Here is a 20,897-nt window from a genome sequence, read left to right on the forward strand (position 1 = left end):
GGGCAGAAGGGAAGGGCTACTCTTGATTGGGTGAAAGGAACAAGGCTCCGCCCTCCTGACCCAGCGTGCTGGCTGCGCCCTCTTCAGCCGGTAGTTTTGGGTACTAGAAGTGTTCCGCTCCCGCCCCGCTTTACAGCCCACCCTGGCTGCGTCCAGAAGAGGGTCGCTCAGAGAAGATTCTATAGAGTTTCGTGAGAGTCCCGCGCCATCTGCTACGGTGAGGGAACGCAGCGTTCGGCGGCCCTCGGCGCTGCGGGGAGTAACTACCACTGTGAAACCGGAAGTGTCCCTGGAGGCGTCGCTTCCGGAAGTGTGGCATATCCCCACAACCACCACACCAGGAAGTGTGGTGCCGCCGCGGCTCCTGGAAGTGTTGCTCTCCACCCAACTGAGATGCGGGGTTGAAACAGGTGTCAGTGTATCGCTGTTTGCGAAGGCTCAGCGGAGCGTCACCCTTCCGAAAGTGCCGGAGGGTGCAAGTATTTGATCATGGTTTTGAATGTCGCGTCCTGTCGGAAACCGTAGGGGAAACAGCACTAGGAGCGTTGCCAGGGAGCCTGGCTCCCTAAAGGCTTTTAAGAAGTTTTCTGTTGCTGCCCATCACCCTCGATTCCCCTTCTCCCCAGGGATGTGCAGATGGAGTCCGGAGAAGGTAGTGCTGTCCCAGACCCCGGGGGCGTGGAGGACTTGGTGGACACGCAGTTCCCCGTTGAGGAGGCTGGAGACAGTGAAGGGGTTCACTCGAGCACGCCGGATCCCGGAGATGGGGACCCGGAGGACACAGGTATAGCTCTCCTCAACCGAGTCTTGGAAGTAGTCCCTGGGGGTTGTCATTGCTAGCTGAGGGGGAAAGAGTGGGCAGTGGAGACCAGTGGGCAGTGTTCGGGGCCCCAAGAAAGTAGCTTGAGGCATAGCTCGATCAGTCATTGGTCACAAACTTGCTAATTTAATTGAAATCACTGAGAAATGACAAAGAAGTCAATGGGGGTCAGCTGTTGTCCGGGAGGGGCAAATGTATCCTATCGTGAGGGGTCAATGGTAGGAGGATGGGCTATGCTAACTTGTCTGGAATCGGCCCGTTTTAACATTGGAGTTCCCACATTCCGGGATACCCTTCTGTTGTAGGGAAATCAGAATGTACTTGACCTGAGGTTAGATCCCTGAAGAATCAAAATGGGCGTGGTTGGGTTCAAAAAGGGTCATCTTGACAGTAATGGGAATGGAGACAAGTTGCTTGGGTATTTGGAAACGGGATTATCAGTGCACAATTAAGAAAATAGGAAAACATTGGGTGTGAGAAAATTAGATGAGGTTACAAACCTATGATTGCTGTTGGGTGGCACAGTAGATGTCAGTGACTGTGGGGATGAATGTGTGTGTAGAAGGAAGCAAGGGGTTTCATCCTGGGGGAAGAGCAGTGGAGGTATGAAAGCCTTATATGTTAGTGATGATTAATGGTGGACATTGATAGAGTGGAGGGGCATGGAGCCACCATGTAGGTTCTTGAAGACTAAAGTGTTGCTGATATTAAATGTACTTGCTAAACTGTTAATGCAGCAGTGTAAGTAAATAGGGGGAGTGGCTGAAGGTTTGGAGAGTCCTGGTGATTTGGATGTCAGTGGCTGTTAATGGCTACTCTAATGGCAGAATCAAGGATCGTTACTGGGAGTGTGGTTAACCAAGAGTGTCAGTGGGCGTCACTCGGGATTGGTGGATGTGGAGGAGGGTCAAAAGGATTAGGAGAGTCAGTGGGTGTAGTTTACTGGTGGCCTTTGAGGGGTAAGTACACATCAGAATAAACAAGGGGTCAGAGAAGTTAGTGAAGAGCCACTGTAGATAAACAGATTAATAGTTATTTGGAGAGTGGGGCGCTTTGAAGACCTAGGAATGGCAGTGCTGAATGGGGGGGACCAGTAAACGACAGTGAGAACATGTGTTTTCGGGTGGGGCTCATTCAAACCTTAGTGGACACAGGTAGGAAGGTTCCAGCCATTGTCACCCATTGTTCACTGAATAGCTAGGAAGACGTATGGAGAGTTTTGTCAGCATGCATGGGGGTCAGGGGGCTGGTAAGTATTTGATAGATTGTTGAAATACGGGGTTAGCAGGAGATGAACCACTCAGGGCTCCCTTTCAGGATCCAAGGCCAAGGACCAGGCAGCCAGTCTCCTACCACCTTTGCCTCCAGCTGAGGCCCCATCAAGCACTGGTGAGCCCTGGAAAACTGCAGCTTCCGATGACAATCCTCCTGGAGAACCTGAGGGTAGTTCTGAGGACCAGGGAGAAGACCCCGTTGATGGGGACCCCAATGACGGGGACCCTAGTGATGAGGACTGGCGCAGCCAAAGGAAGCACGTGTTTGTGCTGAGTGAGGCAGGCAAGCCGATCTACTCACGGTATGGTAGTGTGGAGGCCCTGTCTGCCACCATGGGTGTGATGACGGCCCTGGTGTCCTTCGTACAGAGTGCAGGAGATGCCATCCGAGCCATCTACGCCGGTGAGTGAAGAGAACAGGGGACAGAATGGGGGCTGGTGGTAATATGACTAGGAGTTCGGTGGTCTGTAACTAGCCGTGGGTAGCTCTGCCTGTCTCCTGTATACGTGAGTCTCTGTCTAGCCACCAGAAGTGAGTCAGTGAGGGTATCTGTCGGGGGGTTCATCTCTTTGGGTTCCATCCATGTGCCTGGCAGTACACCACCCAGTTGTCTGGGAGTGCAGAGGTGTGCTGTGTGACCTGGCTTTGTTTCCGTCCTTGTCCGGTTTACCATTCCCACCACCCTGACTCCATGTTGTCTGTCTAAATTACATGATTCCTCCACAGCCCACGTATCTCTGCAAACGTCCCAATATCCCCAGCTTGTCCGTGCCCTAATTTGAGTGCTGGCAGAGTCCAAGTGCAGGCACAGACCAGGGGATGTATGTGTCGGAGAGTGTTTGGGAAAGCTGTCCTGTCTGATCCCTGGCTCATTCCTGGTCTGCCTCTGTCCCTGCCCACTCTTCCTTCCCCTAGAGGACCACAAGCTGGTGTTCCTGCAGCAGGGTCCACTCCTGCTGGTGGCTGTGTCCCGGACTCCACAATCGGCCGCGCAGTTACGGGGCGAGCTGCTGGCAGTGCACGCACAGATTGTGAGCACACTCACACGTGCAAGTGTGGCCCGCATCTTCGCACATAAGCAGAACTATGACCTCCGTCGTCTGCTGGCTGGCTCCGAGCGCACACTGGACCGACTCCTGGACAGTGTGGAGCAAGACCCTGGTGCCCTGCTCCTGGGTGCTGTGCGCTGTGTGCCTCTGGCCCGTCCACTGCGGGATGCCCTGGGTACACTTCTGCGGCGCTGTACAGCCCCGGGCCTGGCTCTGTCAGTGCTGGCTGTTGGCGGTCGACTGATAACAGCAGCCCAGGAGAGGAATGTGCTGGCTGAGTGCCGGCTGGACCCAGCTGATCTGCAGCTGCTGCTTGACTGGGTGGGTGCGCCGGCCTTTGCAGCAGGTGAGGCATGGGCACCTGTGTGCCTGCCTCGCTTCAACCCAGATGGTTTCTTCTATGCCTACGTGGCCCGCCTGGATTCCATGCCTGTCTGCCTGCTACTGCTTGGTACCAACCGGGAAGCTTTCCATGCCATGGCTGCCTGCAGGCGCTTGGTTGAAGATGGAATGCACCACCTTGGTGCCCTGCGTACCCTTGGGGAGGCTGCCAGCTTCTGTAACGGACCTGCAGCCAGTGCCCCTGCCTACAGTGTGCAGGCTGTGGGAGCACCTGGCCTCCGTCATTTCCTCTATAAACCACTGGACATCCCTGACCAACACCGCCAGCTACCACAGTTTACCAGGTGGGCCCTGACCCTGCAGGCGATTGGAGATATGTCTAACCAGGACTGTCAGTGTCTTATACACATGAGTTAGGAGAGCTAGCCAGCCGTGCTCTAGAAAGGGGGAGCAGACAGTTCTCTGTTCTAGTGGGGAAAGGCCCTCCTTCCTAGTTTAATGGAGGCAGCTTGGCTTACAACCGACAGAAACCCTCAAGTCTAAGGCGGGAGGCTGAGCCCCATAACCTAATTGCAGTCCCTAGACTGTGCTGGACGGCAGGCCCAACGCCAACTCACGGTGCTGCTGCCTCCCTCTGTTGCAGTCCTGAGCTAGAGGCCCCGTACAGCCGCGAGGAGGAGCGACAGCGACTGTCCGACCTGTATCACCGCCTGCACGCTCGCCTCCATAGCACCTCCCGGCCCTTGCGCCTCATTTACCACGTGGCTGAGAAGGAGACGCTGCTGGCCTGGGTGAGTTGGTCATGCTGTCAGTAAATCAGTTCCCTACTGCAAGCCTGCTTTCCCTGTGGTGAACCTTTAGCTTTAGTACCCTCTGTAGGCACACAGGGACTTGCCCAGGCTTTGCCTCTCTCTGCACCGCTGACCCTATGGGCACATGTGTCTTAAACTATAGAAGGATTTCTCGTCATATGCAGCCCTACCTTAGGCCTGCCATTCCTTTGCTTTCCCCCATGAGCAGTCAGGACAGGCAGGGTCTTGGCCTTTCACGGATCCCATCTGCTGCTGTCACTATGCTTGCCAATTCCCTGTCTACCGGGATAGAGTCCCCAGCTCTCCTTGACCACTGCAGGTTCAGGACCACTCCGTGCCCTCTACCCGGAGTGCCCTTCCTGTGGGACTGTTAAAGATCAGCTACTGAGGGAGGCTGGCGGCCAGGCAGGCAGACCCATAGGAAGGAAAGCCTTCCCCACCACATTCTGTAAACAACAGTGCGTATTAATATGGATCCAGCGCTGTTCTAGGTTAGGGTTTTGGTTTTTGGTTTTTGTTGTTTCTAATTTTCAAGTAACTCTGGAGTTGGAAGTAGTAAAGCTAGTATAAAGAATTACCATAAAATGACCTTTCACTCACGTTCCCCTTGTGTTTTACCTTGTGAAAGGTAAACTTTCACAAAACTGTGGTGACGTGCCAAACCCAGGTGGTTGCCACTGCTGTAACACAGAATCCACAGGCTTCATTAGCCTTTGACCAGCTGTCCGTTCATGTCAGCTTACTGGTCCAGAACCCAGCCCAGGATCACATGGTGGACCTGCTTTTTTATGTACCCTGGTCTCATCTGTTCTGAAAAGGTTCCCCAGGCTTTGTTGCCTTGGCACTTTCGAAGGATATCAGTAAGCTGTCTCATCACAGTGAGAAGTTATGCACCAAGTGGCACGAGCCAGTTTCCGCTCTGTTTCAGGGCATGTGATGCACGCTTGGATGCTTAGTTAAGGTGGAGTCTGTCACATTTCTACTAGAAAGTGCTGCTCCTTTGTAACTAGCCCCTGTGGCACCTATGGACTCTGCATTTGTGGGTTTTAGAATTAGACACCTCCTTCTCATTTTAATACGCCTTCTTGGTTTGAAATACAGCAGTTATTAGGTTTTTGCCTGCTGGCAGTTTTTCTAACTGCCCTACTTTTTACATTTATAGTTGGGACTTTATATAAGAACAAACTTCTTATTGAATTTTTTAATTAAGAACTGCATTTACTTAGCATGTATGTGTGCACACATATGATAGGTGTAGAAGCTAGTGGACAGCTTGTGGGAATCCATACTCTCCCTTCTACCAGGTTGTCAGGCTTGATGGTAAGGGCCTTCTTCCACTGAGGCATCTCACTGGCCCCAAATTTTATATTTTGTTTAACTATGGCCCCATGAGATTTCTCTTGAGTTTGGTAGTCTAAAATAGTACCTAGCATTTACTGCATTTGTTTCTGACTTAGCCTGTGGACTCTATGACTTGGGCAGCCTAGGCCCTGTTTCCCACCAGCACATTTCTGTCTCTGTGCACACAGCTGGCTCACTTTACTTACTCCATCCTTCCTGGACATGGCATTTTGCCAAGGAGCCTCACCAGCTTTTTCTAGAGAGTTGGCATTTTAAAACCAAGACACAGTAGGCCCAGGGCTGTACATCGGTGCGTGGGAGGGGGTTTTTCTGAATAGATGACTTCCCACTGGAGTGAAGGTGGCGAGCAGCCTGGGGGAACAGCTGCAGGCATAGAGAAGGGACTGCAGGGCTGCAGCTGGCTGCGTTTGAGGAACAGCAAAGAAAGACCAAAGTTGCTGGGGCAGAACGAGATCACCAGGGAGAGCAGCGGGAAGTGGCACAGAAAAGGAACTGAAGACCTCTGGGGTCGGTCTCGGGGTGGTGTGAGGACCACGTGTGCAAGGCCATAGGGGAAGGAGGACAGAACAGCCTTGTGTGTGATGATTGCTCACTGAGTACTGAGTGTTGGTGTTACTGTTATCTCTAATCCACAGATAAGCAAACTGAGAAGCGCGCACACAGAGAGAGAGAGAGAGAGAGAGAGAGAGAGAGAGAGTCAGAACGATCCAGTTGAGCCACTGATCTAGCTGACCTCTTGTCTGCCCTTGATAGGATAATCCCAGATCGCCTGCCTTAGCCCAGCAGTCACACCCAGTTGCTGCCTAGCACGTCTCCAAGCTTCAGGAGCACCCAAGGTTGTGCTTGGGAGGCCAGGATTATTCCTGGCCAGCTCTAGCCCATCTGACTGTCTCCTCCCCATCTTCCTAGGTGACCTCCAAATTTGAGCTCTATACTTGCCTCAGCCCCCTGGTGACCAAGGCAGGTGCCATCTTAGTGGTGACGAAGCTCCTGCGCTGGGTGAGGAAGGAAGAGGACCGGCTTTTCATCCGTTACCCCCCCAAGTACTCCACACCGCCCTCCACCTCGGTGGACCAGGCCCCCAACAATGGCTTGTTCTCTGGACTCTGAATGACTGCCGAAGTCACCACATTTGGCTTTTAAATTCTGTCTCTGGAAATGTGGGTAGAAATCTGTGTGGGGCTGGTCCTGGGCAGGTGGGCAAGATCTCAGGGTTTGCCCATAACTGGGAGAAGGGGGACAGCAGCTAGGGGCACAGGTTGCTCTGCGAGCCCCCTTATGCACTTCCACATCTAGGAAAGTAAAAAACCTCCTTTGCCCTCTGCTTCACCCCGTTAACTCACCTGAATGCCACCGTACCCTTTCCCAGCTCCCCCCTCCCAGCCTCTTCTAAGCAGCACAAGTTGCTCCATGTCCATCTTCCAAGCAGACCTGAGACTGGGCTGAGGCTGTCCTCAGGGTAGGGGTGAGTAACCCACAAGGGCTCAAGAATTTGCAATACAGGACTAGTCTATGCTTGAAACCAGCCTAGAGCTGTTTAAAGAAAACTGCAGAAAGGGTCTAAAGTTGAATCCCACAAGACATTCCTCTGTCCTTCATGCCCTTCTTTTTTCTCCATCATTTTCTCCTACTTAAAAAAAAAAAAAAAAAGCCAAGCCCGACCAATTCAGGCTGTTTGTTACTTGTTACATGAATACTAAGGTTACCTCCAGTGTCTACCTGTGTAACACATGCCACGTGACTTCACCCAGCGGCCGGGATGCAGCTTTGCGAAGATGCTCCTAACCCCCAAGGCTTCTACTCAAGAGAGATAACTTTTTTTCAGCCCTTTCAATGTGGACCGGACAGGGCTTGGAACTCTGTTGTGCTTCCCTTCAGCACGAACACATTTGTTCTGGACGTTGGCTGCTTGTAGCAGCGAGAGCTTGCACGCACAACCCTCCTCAACAGCCCACGATCTTGTTTCCCCAGCCTTGTTTAGCATACGGCCCTGTGGTTGTGCGCATGCGTGCCATCAGTTGCGCTGCAGATGTTCTGCGCTTGCTCAGAGCAGATACCTACGTCGCCCCACCCCCCTGGTTTCCTACAATCGCTGTAGCTGCACGTGCTGCTTTTCCCAGCCACTGTTTTTCCCCATGCGCAGGTGCTCCACGTTGGGAAATGGCTGCCGAGTGGCTGGGAGCTGAGGAGGCTGAGGACGCCGGAGGTAGTGAGGGCCCACAGGGTAGAAGGGAGAGAGGCTTTGGCCCAATATAATAATCGAGAGTAGTTTTTTTAGAAAAAAAATGTTTTTAGCCTATTGAGATATTTAACTTCCACATAGTGGAAATAAATAACTTGAGTGTTCTCATCACCTAGGTTAACTTGCCAACATTATTGACGTTATTAAATACTTCGGCAGTTCTTTTCAGCATCCATTACTAAGCAAATCGGGAAGGGATAGTAATGTTCTCACAAAAACTGCCCTGTTGCTACAGCCTGCCTAGATGATTACTACATGGACCGTTCAAGGCCCTTGAGAGTGGTTTTCTCACACTGTTTTCAGATTTGTTTTGACTTAAGTAATGAAGCTTCTCTCCTCATTGGGGTCAAGGAGATGGAGTTGAGCCTAGAAACTACTGGAAATTGCATTTCCTTCAGAAGAAAATGTGTGTCACGGTAAATCCACCAGAAGAGCGTTTTTGTTTTAATTACAGAAAATTCCCAAACATTCTAAAGTAGAGAAAATAGCATGACCAGTGCCCCTGACCCTGCTTCAATGGGTTCAAACGTTGTCTTCATATCTATATCCACCTTCCCATCCTGACCGCCAGGTCTTTCACTGCATGACATAAATGGGAGGCGGCATCTTGCTATACTTGTCTATTCAGATTCCAAAACAATGGGTGTGACCTTCAAGAACAACACCCGCAGTTTCCCTGGGCACCCAAAACACCTAATTGGTACTTGGTACACAATACTTTTTTTTCTTTTTTAAATGGGTGGATGATGAACTCATTCTAACAGAATCTGTCTTAAATTGTAGCCTCATTTGGGTACTCATTTTCAGAGAAGAATAAAAATCAGACAACAGTGAACCACACTTTATTAAGAGGTTGATACAGTGCCACAGGGATTTAAAATCTTAGCATCAAACTTTCTAATTCCTCATGTTCAGTGAGGGACTTCACCGCCCCTGGAGGAAGTTGGAACGAATATCAGGTTATGTTTCTTTGCCATTACATTGGGCTTAGGGGGCTCATACTCGCACCAGTGGCATCCAGGCCTTCTGGTGGAGGCTTAGGTTTTTAGCAGATGCTCTTCCACATCTGTAGCTTCCATGCTAGGTAATCACAGGTGATTGACTACCCAAACACATGGACCAAGGGCGGTCAATTCAATGGTCACTTACCGTCAGAGGCAGGGATACAAGAAGTGGTCACAAAAATGACCAAATCTAGGGAGAGTCATGTAGATGGTAGATTTTTTGAAAGAGGTGAAACGTAATTTTCAGTTGATATGATTGTTCATTTATAAAAGGTGGGCCCCAGAAGGTTGATTTTTTATTAAGTAGTTGGGGTTGTCAAGAACAGCTTCCTGGAAAGTCTCTGAGGTAAGCACACTTTGATAACTGGTTAAGGGCCTTGGATTTAGGGGAGGGGAGCAAATTGAGGCCTCTTGTGATTCATTGTTTTATTTATCGCTTAGAAAACTAGGTAGTAATATATCATTTAAAGTTAAGAGGGAAAGGGAAAGTCGAGCAGCACCTGAGAATTATACATTAGCATCAGACCAATGTTACCACCCAGGTTTTAACGGTTATTGTGCAGTTACTTGGAGTCTCTGTATATAGGAAATATGCACTGGAGTATTGAGTATTAATAGGTCATACTGTCTGCAGCTTACAGATGAAAAACACTCAAAGCATAGTGGGGATGATAGAGTACCACAGCCTATTTCTACGACTTTTGTGTACATCTGAAATAATTTCAAAATAAAATGTTAAAATGGGACTTATCCTCCACGGGCTCTTTCCTTTTGTAATAGGGAAGGTTTTTGTTGTTTTAAGTTAACAGAGATATGAAGATGGATGCTAAAAGGAAATCCCACACTAGCTCAAAACTGAGTATAATAAAAGATTATTTATTTAGGGATAGACTCACAGATCACAGTCCTCTGCTTGACTGGGGAACAGCAACCGAGCCCTGCAGCCAGAAGAGAGCAAACGTGTGCTTTACATCGGCATTTATAGTATAAGAGGCCACACCCCAGTGGGCAGATGACTTAAAGGCTATAAGAATTTCTACAGCAGAGATATTATATTTAAAACTTTTTAAATTAAAATTTTAAAATTTTCTTATCACTTGAGGGCTTGAAAGATGGCTCAGCAGTTAAGAGCACTGGGTGCTCTTGCAGAGGACCAGGCTCAATTCCCAGCACCCACACTGGCTCACAGCTGCCTGTAACTCTAATACCCTCTTCTAAACCTCAACAAGGATAAAGCATACATGTGGTGAACAGACACACATGCAGGGCAAAGCATTCAAACACTTTAAATAAAGATAAAATTTTTAAAAATCATTCTTATCACTAACCAGGGGTCTTATGACTAGCAGTTAAAAGGCAGAGAGGAAAGCCACGGATGGAGCTTCTGCAGAAGTAGCTGCAAAGGCCAGCTGGAGACCACGTGGGCTCTTACATATGCTCTGAGTATTGGCAATACAACATGGTGATTGCTGATCATCCTGGGAGTGATTAGAGTAGCAGGAGAAGCAAAGGTGGCTGGGTGTTACCAGTCCTAGTGTCTGGGCCGTGTATATTCGGGTTCATCCTGACATCCTCACTCTGAGTTTGAAAGTTTTCATAAAATGTTAAGCAGACAAACACCTTGCTCTGTCATGTGCTTTTCTTTCTTTGCAAAATATTAAAATGATTTTAAATAATAAGAATGTCTCAGGAGGAGATATATCCTATATATATGTGTGTGTCGTATATATATATAAGCAGAGACGAGTGTATCATGGTAAGGAGATCCAGTACCAAAGAGAAGGGGAATTTTTATTTCTTCAAAGATTTTGTAGTGTTTGTAGTTTTAGGATGTTATTTCTGTATTAATTTTTTTAAGTAAGTGACACATGAAATATATTTATTCTAGAAGGTGAAAATATAGTCAGTCTGCTGCTGACAGTGGTTAATTTTGAGAAGGGAATGTTGGTGAAATGAGACTTTTAAAATTTTACTTATATTTTCGTGTGTGTTTGTGTGTGTGTATGTGTGTGTGTATGTGTGTGTGTGGTATGTACATGTGAGCACAGGTTCCAGATAAGGCCGGAGAGGTCACAGGGTTCTCTGTAGCTGGAATCGGGCAGTTGTAAGCTGTCTGAGGTGGGTGCTGGGTACTGAACGTCGGGTCCTCTGGAAGAGTAGTCCTTCTGCCCTCGCTACCTCTCAACCCTCTCTCCATCCCACAGACGTTTAATGCCATGCTCTACTATCCATGTCTAAGTAACTAAAATTAATTAAAGTGCAAAGGCAAACAAATGAATGCTAGTTCATTATAGATTCCAGCGAGATCAAAAAATGCAAAGAAGATGAACAAGCACCCAACATTCAGCAAGACGAGCTCAAGGTAAAAAAGCAAACAAAAAAAGAAGAGCCGCTGTACAATGTGATTGCCACTGACTGTAAAGAATTTCACCCTACCAGGTGCCGTAACTGATGCTCTGAGGTGTCTTCAGGTTCCTACCGGATGTTAATGTTGTGGCACTGGAGCAGTGACGGTCATGTCTACCTCCGTTAACGTTAAGATCATTCTTTGGAATGGAGTTTCCGATATAGAGGAGATAAGAATGTCTTGGTGCAGAGTCCCAGAAAGCTTGAACTGAGGCGCTGGTTTTGTCAGTCAAATGTAATGACAGGCACAGCCTCTGATGTAGCGTGCGGTCTCGAAGTAGTATTCAGATGTGTCCCGCAAGCACAGGCCAAGGGAAGCAGAAGCACATGTTGAATGGATACTAGGTAAAAGTGTGTCCCTCAAGCTGGCCACGGGGCTTAACATGTGCAAGGTTCCAGGTTTGATGTACAGCACCCCAAAGACTAATTGAAATAAAACTATGACCCCTTCCCCAGCTTGGGCCCACCAGAGCTTCAAAGTATTACACATGATACATACGTATGAAGTTGTTGCAAAATAAAAACATAAATGCCAAGAAATGACCTTATTTGAAAACAGAATGTGCTAGTTTCGTTTCTGTCGCTGTGATAAACTGTTCTGATAAAAAGCAACTTAGGGGAGAAAGAGTTTATTTGGCGTACAGTTCCAAGTGATAGCGCATCACAGCTGTGAAGACAAGGCAGGAGCTCACGGAAGCAGCTGGGCATGCCACACACGTGCAGCCAAGAGCAGCGGGAAGGAAACACATGCCGCCATGCTGCCTTCTTACTCCCTGCTCTCAGTCAGCCTTTTCCTCTCTGTCAGGCCCCTAACTCAGGGACTAGTATAGCAATAGCTGGACCCTCCCGCATTAACTAACAGTCTAGACAGTCCCCCAGCACCGTGCCCACAGGCCAACCTGATCTAGGTCATTCTCCCTCCCATCGAGGCTTAAGTCTTCTCCAGCGATTCTAGGTTCTGGCAAATTGATAATTAAAACCGTCAGGGCAGGAGAGAGGGCTCAGTGGTTAAGAGCACCTGGCTGCTTTTCCACCTGACCCGGGTTTGATTCCCAGCACCCACACAGCAGCTCACAACCTTCTATAACTCCAGTTAGGGGATCTGACTCCTCTTCTGACCTCTGGGCACCAGACATGCAGAGAACAGATGTACCTGCAGGTATTATCCATACACCTCCGGACCAAACAAAATACGAAGTAACCAGCGAATAGGATCTTTGCAGATACAACTACTTAGGATGAGGTCATACTGGCTTAGGATGAACCATAATTCAGCGGTAAATATCCTCACAAGAGAAAGGAAATATGGGACACAGTGACGTCAGGCACAGAGGGAGGACCTCCTTTATAGGACTTCGTCTCTGCAGCTGAGAAAAGGAAACAGTAACCGTGTCGCATTTGTGCCTGTGAAAGAGACAGACTATATATAGCAGTAGGAGGCTGCTCTTAAATTATGGCATATGTATATTGGAAGACTGCACCGCCAGCGAAGAAGAAACTGATCACAAGTATACCTTGTCAAGTGAAAACCAGGAGAGCTGTGACATCCTGTGTGGCTTAGTGTCCTGCCTGTGGAGAAAGGGTGTTTGCCTGTATGTCAAGCACCAGCTTGGGTCACTGAATGACTTCTAAGGAGAGGAAGTGGAAACTTGGGGTCTGAGGCCAAGGGACTCCTTGCTGCTGCGGAGAAGCACTTTCTGCCTGTGGTCTGTGTTTATGAGCTCTATTTCTTCTCTGTCCCGCTTCCTATGGAAAGGAGCAGGTCCCTGGGATTTGAGCTTTTATCACTGATCTCAAGAATTTATGGCATTCTTCCTAGGACTGTTTGTCTGAATTTTTAAAGTACTATGGGCTCATGCTGAAACGGCTCTAGAAGTATGCATCATGAAAAATGCCTTTGCTTGAATCAGGAGCCACATAAGTTCAGTTCGTTGTAGTCTGTTGATACAGGCCTCGGGTCATTCTTTCTCCTTTTTTTTTTTTTAAATCTCTTCTGTGCATTCGAACTCATATTTGAAAACGTTTACAATATTAACTAAACTCAGTCTCAGAGATCATCTTTCATGATTTTAGGTCTCAACATTGGGATTATGTTCAAAATTATTCAGCCCCAAACTTACAGATGTTTGGCCTTAGGGTCTTTACACCCCAGAGTAGGCTGTTAAGTTCTTCAACTTCAAGGAAGAAAGTGCTGTTAACTTGACTGATGGGAATATCTCCTAATGCTGCTAGTTCTTCTATTGTTGACTTTTAGTAGTTATCTATAATTGTATGAAAAGAGTCGAGAGGAGAGGTTCTTACACTGGCTCCACATAAGAGTGCATAACCAATTACAGTGGTAATAAGAAGATAGGTAATGTAATTGCTCAGTATTTTTGAGGCCAAGAGGTTAAACCCAAGGAGTTTGCCAAGATTCAGGAATGAAAGCCCACACAAGATGAACTGTGAAACTGAACTGAGGGTTTAAGAGAAGAACAAAGTCACAAGTCACCTTTTTTGACAAGGACAATAATGAATTTTTTACCATCTTTCTTGTGCCTTTAAACAATCTGAGGGGAGGAGGGGAGAACAAGACTGGATTGAACAGAGGTCCCTGGGTCCTGCCCTCTAGTGAGAGGCTCTGTCCCTGCCTTTAGTGAGGCTTGAGAAATGTGGGTACAATCTTTTTTGTATTTTTTCTTTTGTGGGTACAGTCTTAATGTGGGATTTTCCCCCAGTTTCCACGGTGCATCTGCATGTACGTGTGTGTGTGCGAATGTGTGTGTGTGTGTGTGTGTGTGTGTGTATGTGTATTTGTAAATGAGGCCCGAGAATACAGGTCTTTCTTAGTGTAGGATTTTCTTTCCCCCAATCCCTCTATGGTACATCTGCATGTTCGTGTGTGTGTGTGTGTGTGTGTGTGTATTGATTCCTAGTCTTCATAATAATGAGTAGATTCCCAATAGCATCATTTCCATGTTTACCTGTCCTTTCTTTGTATACATTCTGAATTAGTATAAAAAAATGTCAAAATCTTGGTGTAATTCCATTTTTTGTTTTGGTGGGGTCTTTCTTTCTTTTTCTTCTTTATGTATTGTTTTACATTGTGACCACAGTTTCCTCTCCTTCCTCTCCTCCCAGTCCTCTGCCTACTTCCCCTCTGTCCCCCACCCATTCCTCCTCCGTTTCTATTCAGAAAAGGGGAGCCCTCCTATGGATATCAACAAAACATGGCATATCAAGTTGAAGTAGGACTAAGCACGGCCTTGGGGTCTTTTTTTGCTTTCGTAAACAGTGTTTCGGCTGTACATCAAGAGATTCCCCAACCCACTTCTTTCTGCTTAAAATGCTTAGGGACTGGGGAGATGGTTCCATAGTAAAGTGCTTGCTGCAGAAGCCTGAGGACCTGAGCTCAGATCCCACACCAAGTACAGCAGTCAGAGTCTATAACCCCAGGCCGGGGTGAGCAGGGATGAGGGTTGGATATGAGTCAATTTCCGGACTCGGGCTGGCTGGGTAGTCCAGCTGACATGAACAGCCCCATGTACAGTGAAAGACTATGTCACAAAAGTACAGTGGCATGTGACAGAGACGTTGGATTCTGTCCTGTAAATTTGTCCACATGATCACATGCACCTCTTCATAGTCTGACACATATGTACAACAGCATACACACATGAGTTAAATAAATATGTATTAGCAGCACGCGTAGCCATGTCTAGATCCATCAGTTTGTTAGAATTTACAAATTAGGGCTATAATTAATTTTAAAGAAATCAGTATATAATCTGCCTTCTCGGTCACATGGATTAGAACTTCACAATGACTTTCAGCAGTGGCAGAGTCAGGGATACATTTTTTTTTTCAACCTGAATTGGACCACGGGGAGTTCTGGAGTGTCTTTTCTCCTCTTGAGGAGAAGCTGATTCATTGGATGTACATCATGCTCCTTAGATACAGAGAACAGGGTTCCCCGGGTGCCCCTGCTCTGATGGAAACCTGACCCTCAGCCCAGCCTTGGCTGCAGCCCAGGAGTCTCTACAGAATCCTCACTGCTCCTCTACCGGGGTTTATGTCTTCCCTGGCTTTACCCTTATTCCTACTGGGTCCTGTAATTCTGCTTTTCCTTTCTACAGGGCAGGTCACACCTCTGAGTAAGACTGAAGACTTGCTGGAAACAGTGAAAAAGCTGCAGAAAGGTCAGGTGTCCTGTGTCCCAGTCTTAGACTTGAGTCAGACAAGCAGGGTTAGAATCTAAAACCCTCCGCTCACAGCTCTGGAAAACAACCCTATTGCACAGACTTATTCTTTTTGTTTGTTTGTTTGTCTGTTTTGTTTTCTTTTGTCTTATTTTTTCTGTTGTTTTTATTGAGTGATATATTTTTCTCTGCTCCTCTCCTTTCCTCTCCCCTCCCCTTCTACTCTCCCCCATAGTCCCCATGCTCCCAATGTTCTCAGGAGATCTTGGCACAGACTTATTCTTACTCGCTTTTATTCTTTGAGTTGAAAATCAAGTCCCACCACTAAAAATTCAAAATCTTTAAGAGGATAGAAAAGCCTCCACTTACAGAGGCACATAGACACACAGAGACAGAGAGAGGGACAGAGACACACAGAGAGAGAAATGCACATACACACCATTCATCAGCCCATCCATCCATCCATTCATCTGTCCATCCATCCATCCATCCATCCATCCATCCATCCATCCATCCATCCATCCAACTAGGTGTCTATTCATTTTCCTGACCCACAGACAAGCAACAGTATTTATGTATTAGTGCTGCAGCTTGAATCCAAAACTACTGTACTACTGGGCTACCTCTCCATAGCAGCAGTTTTTAAAATGATCAACTGTCTCCCAAAGTCTTTGAAAATAAACACCTTTCAAAAGTATATATTCCTTGTCCTTTCAAAAGCTGCAAATAGCAAAGGACAATACAGAGCATCTTCTACTTGGCATTTTTGTTGAGAAGGAACCTGGGAGCCAGCTTGCCTTAAGTACCCAGTATTGCTGGAGCAAATACCTCGCCAGCTCATTCTCAGCTTCATGTATCCACTGATTTGCTTAAACAAAAGGGAACCTTCCCTTTTCCATCTCCCGATGTAGCTCACCCGGTTCATTTTAGCTGTTGCCCGGACTAAAATTTTGTATAGAAATTGAACTATAGAACTAGAGACATGTAGTGACCTGTCCTGACCTTCTCTAGTGAAATAAAGCCCGTGGGCCACAGAGATGTTTGCTAGTTGTAATTGGCACCCTGGAGGACTGTTACTCTTCTAGAAGTGCCTAGAAAGGGAGTCTGTCATCTTGAGAAGTCCGGGGCTAAGCTTGTGAGCCCAGATTGCCTTACGGTCGGCAGCGAGACCGATCACATGCAAAGCAGCTTCATATCCCAATGCCTGGGACTCACCTGACCTAGAACATGATAAACCAGGAGAAAGGCTTCTCCCTGTGGAGAGGTAAAATGGACTGTGAGGTCAGAAGTGACTCTCTCAAAAGACATTGAGAACTTGCGAGGTGCTATCTGTCACTGGAAAGCCCTGCTGTCTTCATGACAGCTAGGGACCAGGAAAACAGGAATGGCAGGCAGCCTGCCCCCCCCCCCCAGCTTGAAGAGCATGGGACCTGTGGGAGGGCTCCACCAGCTTCTGCAATACTCAGTTGCAGCCTTGAGCCACTGAGGTCCTGCAGGCCCTCCCTCCTTGCTTCCTCTGCCCCTCCGCACTTACCTATCCTCTGTGGCCTTTGGATATGGCCCCACCCACTCCTGCTGCAAGAGGCTTATACTTGTTCCCTCTCTCTGGAGCAGCTCCCATGCCACACATGCCTCCCCGTGACATACAGGGCCTGTTCCCATATCTCAAGAAGCACTAATACACATCTGGTCCTTAACATCTCACCTGGTGTCATCTTGGTAACTGGTACTGCCCCCAGACTGAGTCATAGCCATCCACCCAGCCCCCACCAAGAATGCAAGCCCTGCAAAGACTCCTCACAGATCCCAGCATAGAGCAGCTGCTCCCGAGGAGCCTGTGGTTGGCTGCCAGTAGAAACCTAGCACCAGATAGGAGTCCTCCTCCCTCCTGGGACAGCCGAGCATCTTCCTTTCCTGCCTCAATCTGCCTTCTTTCTTCAGAGGGAAGCCTGGAACCCCAGATCGAGGACCTGATTCATCGAATTAATGAGCTGCAGCAAGGTAAATGTGAGAACCTAGCCTGGCCAGTGGATACCAGCAGGAAGGAGCCTGGACTGGGTGTACCTTCCACCCAGGGCTGTCAGAGAAAAGAATAAGCCATTCCCCAAGCTGTAGGAAAACTCCAGGGCTGTAGTCACGCAATCCCTTCTTCCTTTCTTTGATCCAGCAAAGAAGAGATCCAGCGTGGAACTGGGAGAGGCTCAAGCACTCCAGGAGGCCATGAATCAGGAACTGGATTCCTGTGAGTGGGGCCAAAAGAGGGAGCTAGGGATCCCTTGACCACTGTTGGCATTTCCAAACATGCCTCACTGCCTTGGCACAGGCTGTGCCCTCACCTGGGGTTCTCTGAACCCATACAACTCAGATTGCCCACTGCATCCTGTTATCTTTCAGTTCCCAGCTCACATAGCCCTGCTCGGCCCATTTTTGATGGTTTCATCTAAACACAGAATCCTACCCCCTCTCCATCCCCACTTCTCCTTCCTTCTGCTTTTGCTTAATTTCTTCCTTCGAAGCCTATCTATTTTTACCTGGTATGATATTTGTTTCTTTAACAGTTCACTCTTCCTTCCCGAAGGAACTTGTACTTCCTTTGGGGTAGTTGCTCCTTTGCCTCTGTTGGCACTTACAGAGGACATGGGTGGCGGGGGATGGGGGGATGAACCCTGTGGGAGAAGGTTGCAAGGGTAGGAGAAAGATACCCCCATCTCCTGATCTTCTGTGTGATTTTGCCGACTGGATGAAATTGCAGTGGGGGTATGGGATGTAGGCTCCAGAGGCTGAAAATGTCACCGTGTTTTCCAGTGAACGACGAGAAAGCACACCTAGAGGAAGTCCTGGGCAAAAAGCAAGGTATTCCATTCTTCATTTTTCCCATTGCTTCACAAAGCCCGCCCCCTGAGCAGCCACAGGAGTCCCGCTGAAAGCTGGGTCCCGGGGTTTCTCTCAGCTCTTTCCCTGGCTGCTCTTGTGGAGGATACACCCAAGCCCTGTGAGTGCCCACCAACATCCAAGGTCACATGGGGCATCCGGACTCCTCCCAACCTTGTTCCCCCAAGGTCAAGGTCCCCCATCTGTCTCTCTTGTCTGCTTTCTCCACAGAGGCTCTGATGATTCTCCAGAAGCATTGCCAAGAGAGGGAAAGTGAGACTCAGTGGTAAGAGTCTTCCCCAGCTCTGCCCCAGCTTGAGGAGGAGAGAGCAGAAGCAAGTAGAAGGAAGCATGGACACACAATACACATTCCTCTTTCCCCTTTATAAAACAGAGCATCAAGACAGGATCCTTCCCTGGCCTTGAAGTGGTGGTGATAGAATCATATCAACAGTTTGATCAACTGCTCCCTCATACAGTTTTCTTGGGAATAAGATGGACAGGGTTGTGGTCTCCCAGAGGGATGCAAAATATGGATCACTCGTAACAAAAGAAAGAGAAGCATTCATGGAAAGAGTGGGGGCTCAGGCAGAATCTGAGGGCAAATGGTCTGTCCCTCCCAGGAAGTACACAGTCCCATTGTCAGGATTCAGACTGAGGAAGCTGGGGTTATTCCTAAACCTGGGGTCTGGTGGACAGCTAAGTCGGGTGGGAGTGGAGCTCCCATGAAGAAAAGGAGGTGAAGAGGAGGTTTATTTTACAGAACCATGAAGGGGATCACTGGGCAGGAAGCACCACAGGCCTGACTGGCTGCCTGGGCCCTGGCCACGTTTCTGGGTGTCTGTCCACAGGTTGAATGCTAACGACCAACTGGAGGAGCAAGTGGAGGAGCTGACAAGTCAGCGCAAGGACCTCTGGGAGTTCCATGTAAGCCATGATGTCCCTTCCAACCTCCACTCCTCCCAGGACTTTAGCATGTCCCCACCCCTGCTTAGGTCCAACATCCTGGGAGAGACCCTGACTCCTCTCTTCATGTCACCTTTGGCCCCACAACTGGCTGCTTTTCCCCCGCCCCCTCTTCCATATCTAGCATCCTTTGCTGGCTGTTGTCATAGCTTCTGTGGATTCTGCGTCTCCTGAAAGTGGCCCATGGGACCCTTGTGGAAATGTTCGTTCAGCTGCAGATGGGAACATCAGGCAGCATTCCAGGCAGGGAGGGGCAGTGGTATACCAAAAGGCCCTTTCTGCCTCAAGGGGCAGGGGACCCAGAGTCCAGCCAAGCAGGCAAAGTAGATAAATCCTGTACACCTGGGGCACCGTCTCTGACCTGTTGGGATCTGACCACATGTGTTGAGCACTTGAGTGTAGAAGTGTTAGTTCTTGAGAAAGGCCGAACTCTTGGAACATTCAAAGAACAGCAAATGGGGAGTGGGGGTCAGAGGAGTTGTAAGAAGTAGACTGAGAATTATGGGCACATTGGGTTGAAGTGAGTCTGTAGCCACAGCGGAAACTGCAGAGTTAAAGAATGAGTGCATGACCTAGTGTAGGGAAGGACTTCATCAAAAGCACAGAGAGGGATGGACTGGAGGTGTAATCAGGACAGAAGAGCAGAGAGACGGGCCTCTGTCCTCGCAGGTCCTGCAGCAGCGGCTGACCCAGGAGATCAGCACAATGGAACACAACCAGGATCAGCTGCTGACGGAGAGTGAGGCTGGGGCAGTGATGGGCGGTGGGGCACAGGGCCTCAGGGAACCGCCCTTGACATCCCACCACTGCCTGCAGGGACTCTGCTGTGTGCCAGACTGCAGGAAGTGGAGAAGAGGCTGCAGATGGCTAGGGAGGCCCAGAACCCCCCTGGGAACTGTGGGTGAGAGGGGGACCAGCCCTGGTCTCTGATCTTCAGGCCTCTATCTTGACTCTTCCTCCCCGATGCCCTGGGCAATTGCTCATTTTCTTTTCTCTGCTTTTCTCATAGGCTGGAGGAATTTGGGGGGCAGTCCCAGAGCATCCCGGAAATTCAGAATGACAGAGGAGACATGGGCACCCAGTGAACAGAAGCAGAGGCTAGAGAGAAGTAAGTGGGGCCCTCAGAGGTCCCCTGAGAAGGGGGATCCGAGGGTCATTGACATCTACAGTACTGGGACATTCTGAGGGAGCCACCTGGAGCTTGCAGGTGCAGACAAGAGGGTGTCTGAGTAAGAGTGTTTGAGATTCTGGGTGTCAGCAACCTGATCCCACTGTTCTTAGGTTGGCCAAAGAGGAGCAGCATCATTTGGAGCCATCAGGAGAGCTGCCAGGGCCAGGGATGCCCTGCTCGGCCATGAGGACCCACCAGTGCTCACGTCCCTTTAAGGCCTACCAGGAAATAAAGATGATTGCTAGAGTCCACTGAGTCTGTGCATGTGAAGTTGCTGGAAGTGAGAGGCTCCAGCCATGTGGTGGGCAGGTAAATGTCCAGGGCGTCTCTGTGTGTAACATCAGCTGGACTTCATTCGTCAGCCACAGACATACAGAAAATACTCAATAAATGCTTCCG

The 20,897-nt window shown here is 48.7% G+C and overlaps 2 protein-coding genes and 1 pseudogene across 3 annotated transcripts; 2 read left to right on the forward strand and 1 right to left on the reverse strand.

The window, feature by feature from the left end:
* The first annotated feature begins 56 nt into the window (after positions 1-56).
* Positions 57-9,652, forward strand: Mon1b (MON1 vesicular trafficking associated B). Its single transcript, XM_048437332.3, has 6 exons — positions 57-217; positions 627-784; positions 2,138-2,497; positions 3,011-3,830; positions 4,130-4,277; positions 6,570-9,652. Exons 2-6 carry the CDS (start codon positions 637-639, stop codon positions 6,768-6,770), a joined length of 1,677 nt encoding a protein of 558 aa, XP_048293289.1. The 5' UTR covers positions 57-217; positions 627-636; the 3' UTR covers positions 6,771-9,652.
* On the forward strand, positions 7,494-20,749 carry Syce1l (synaptonemal complex central element protein 1 like). 2 transcript variants are annotated; one of them, XM_048437334.3, is made up of 11 exons: positions 7,494-7,866; positions 15,428-15,490; positions 17,432-17,491; positions 17,658-17,732; positions 18,296-18,343; positions 18,593-18,647; positions 19,213-19,288; positions 19,997-20,066; positions 20,144-20,228; positions 20,337-20,435; positions 20,609-20,749. In XM_048437334.3, exons 1-10 carry the CDS (start codon positions 7,494-7,496, stop codon positions 20,410-20,412), a joined length of 981 nt encoding a protein of 326 aa, XP_048293291.2. In that variant the 3' UTR covers positions 20,413-20,435; positions 20,609-20,749. The 2 variants fall into 2 exon arrangements, with proteins under 2 accessions (XP_048293291.2, XP_048293290.2); XM_048437333.3 differs by having other exon boundaries at positions 20,144-20,224.
* Positions 13,410-13,839, reverse strand: LOC125402351 (phosphatidylinositol N-acetylglucosaminyltransferase subunit P pseudogene; annotated as a pseudogene).
* Positions 20,750-20,897: the final 148 nt, after the last annotated feature.

The sequence above is a fragment of the Myodes glareolus genome, chromosome 22 (assembly GCF_982192425.1).
Source record: "Myodes glareolus chromosome 22, mMyoGla1.1, whole genome shotgun sequence".
Classification (NCBI taxonomy): Eukaryota; Metazoa; Chordata; class Mammalia; order Rodentia; family Cricetidae; genus Myodes; species Myodes glareolus.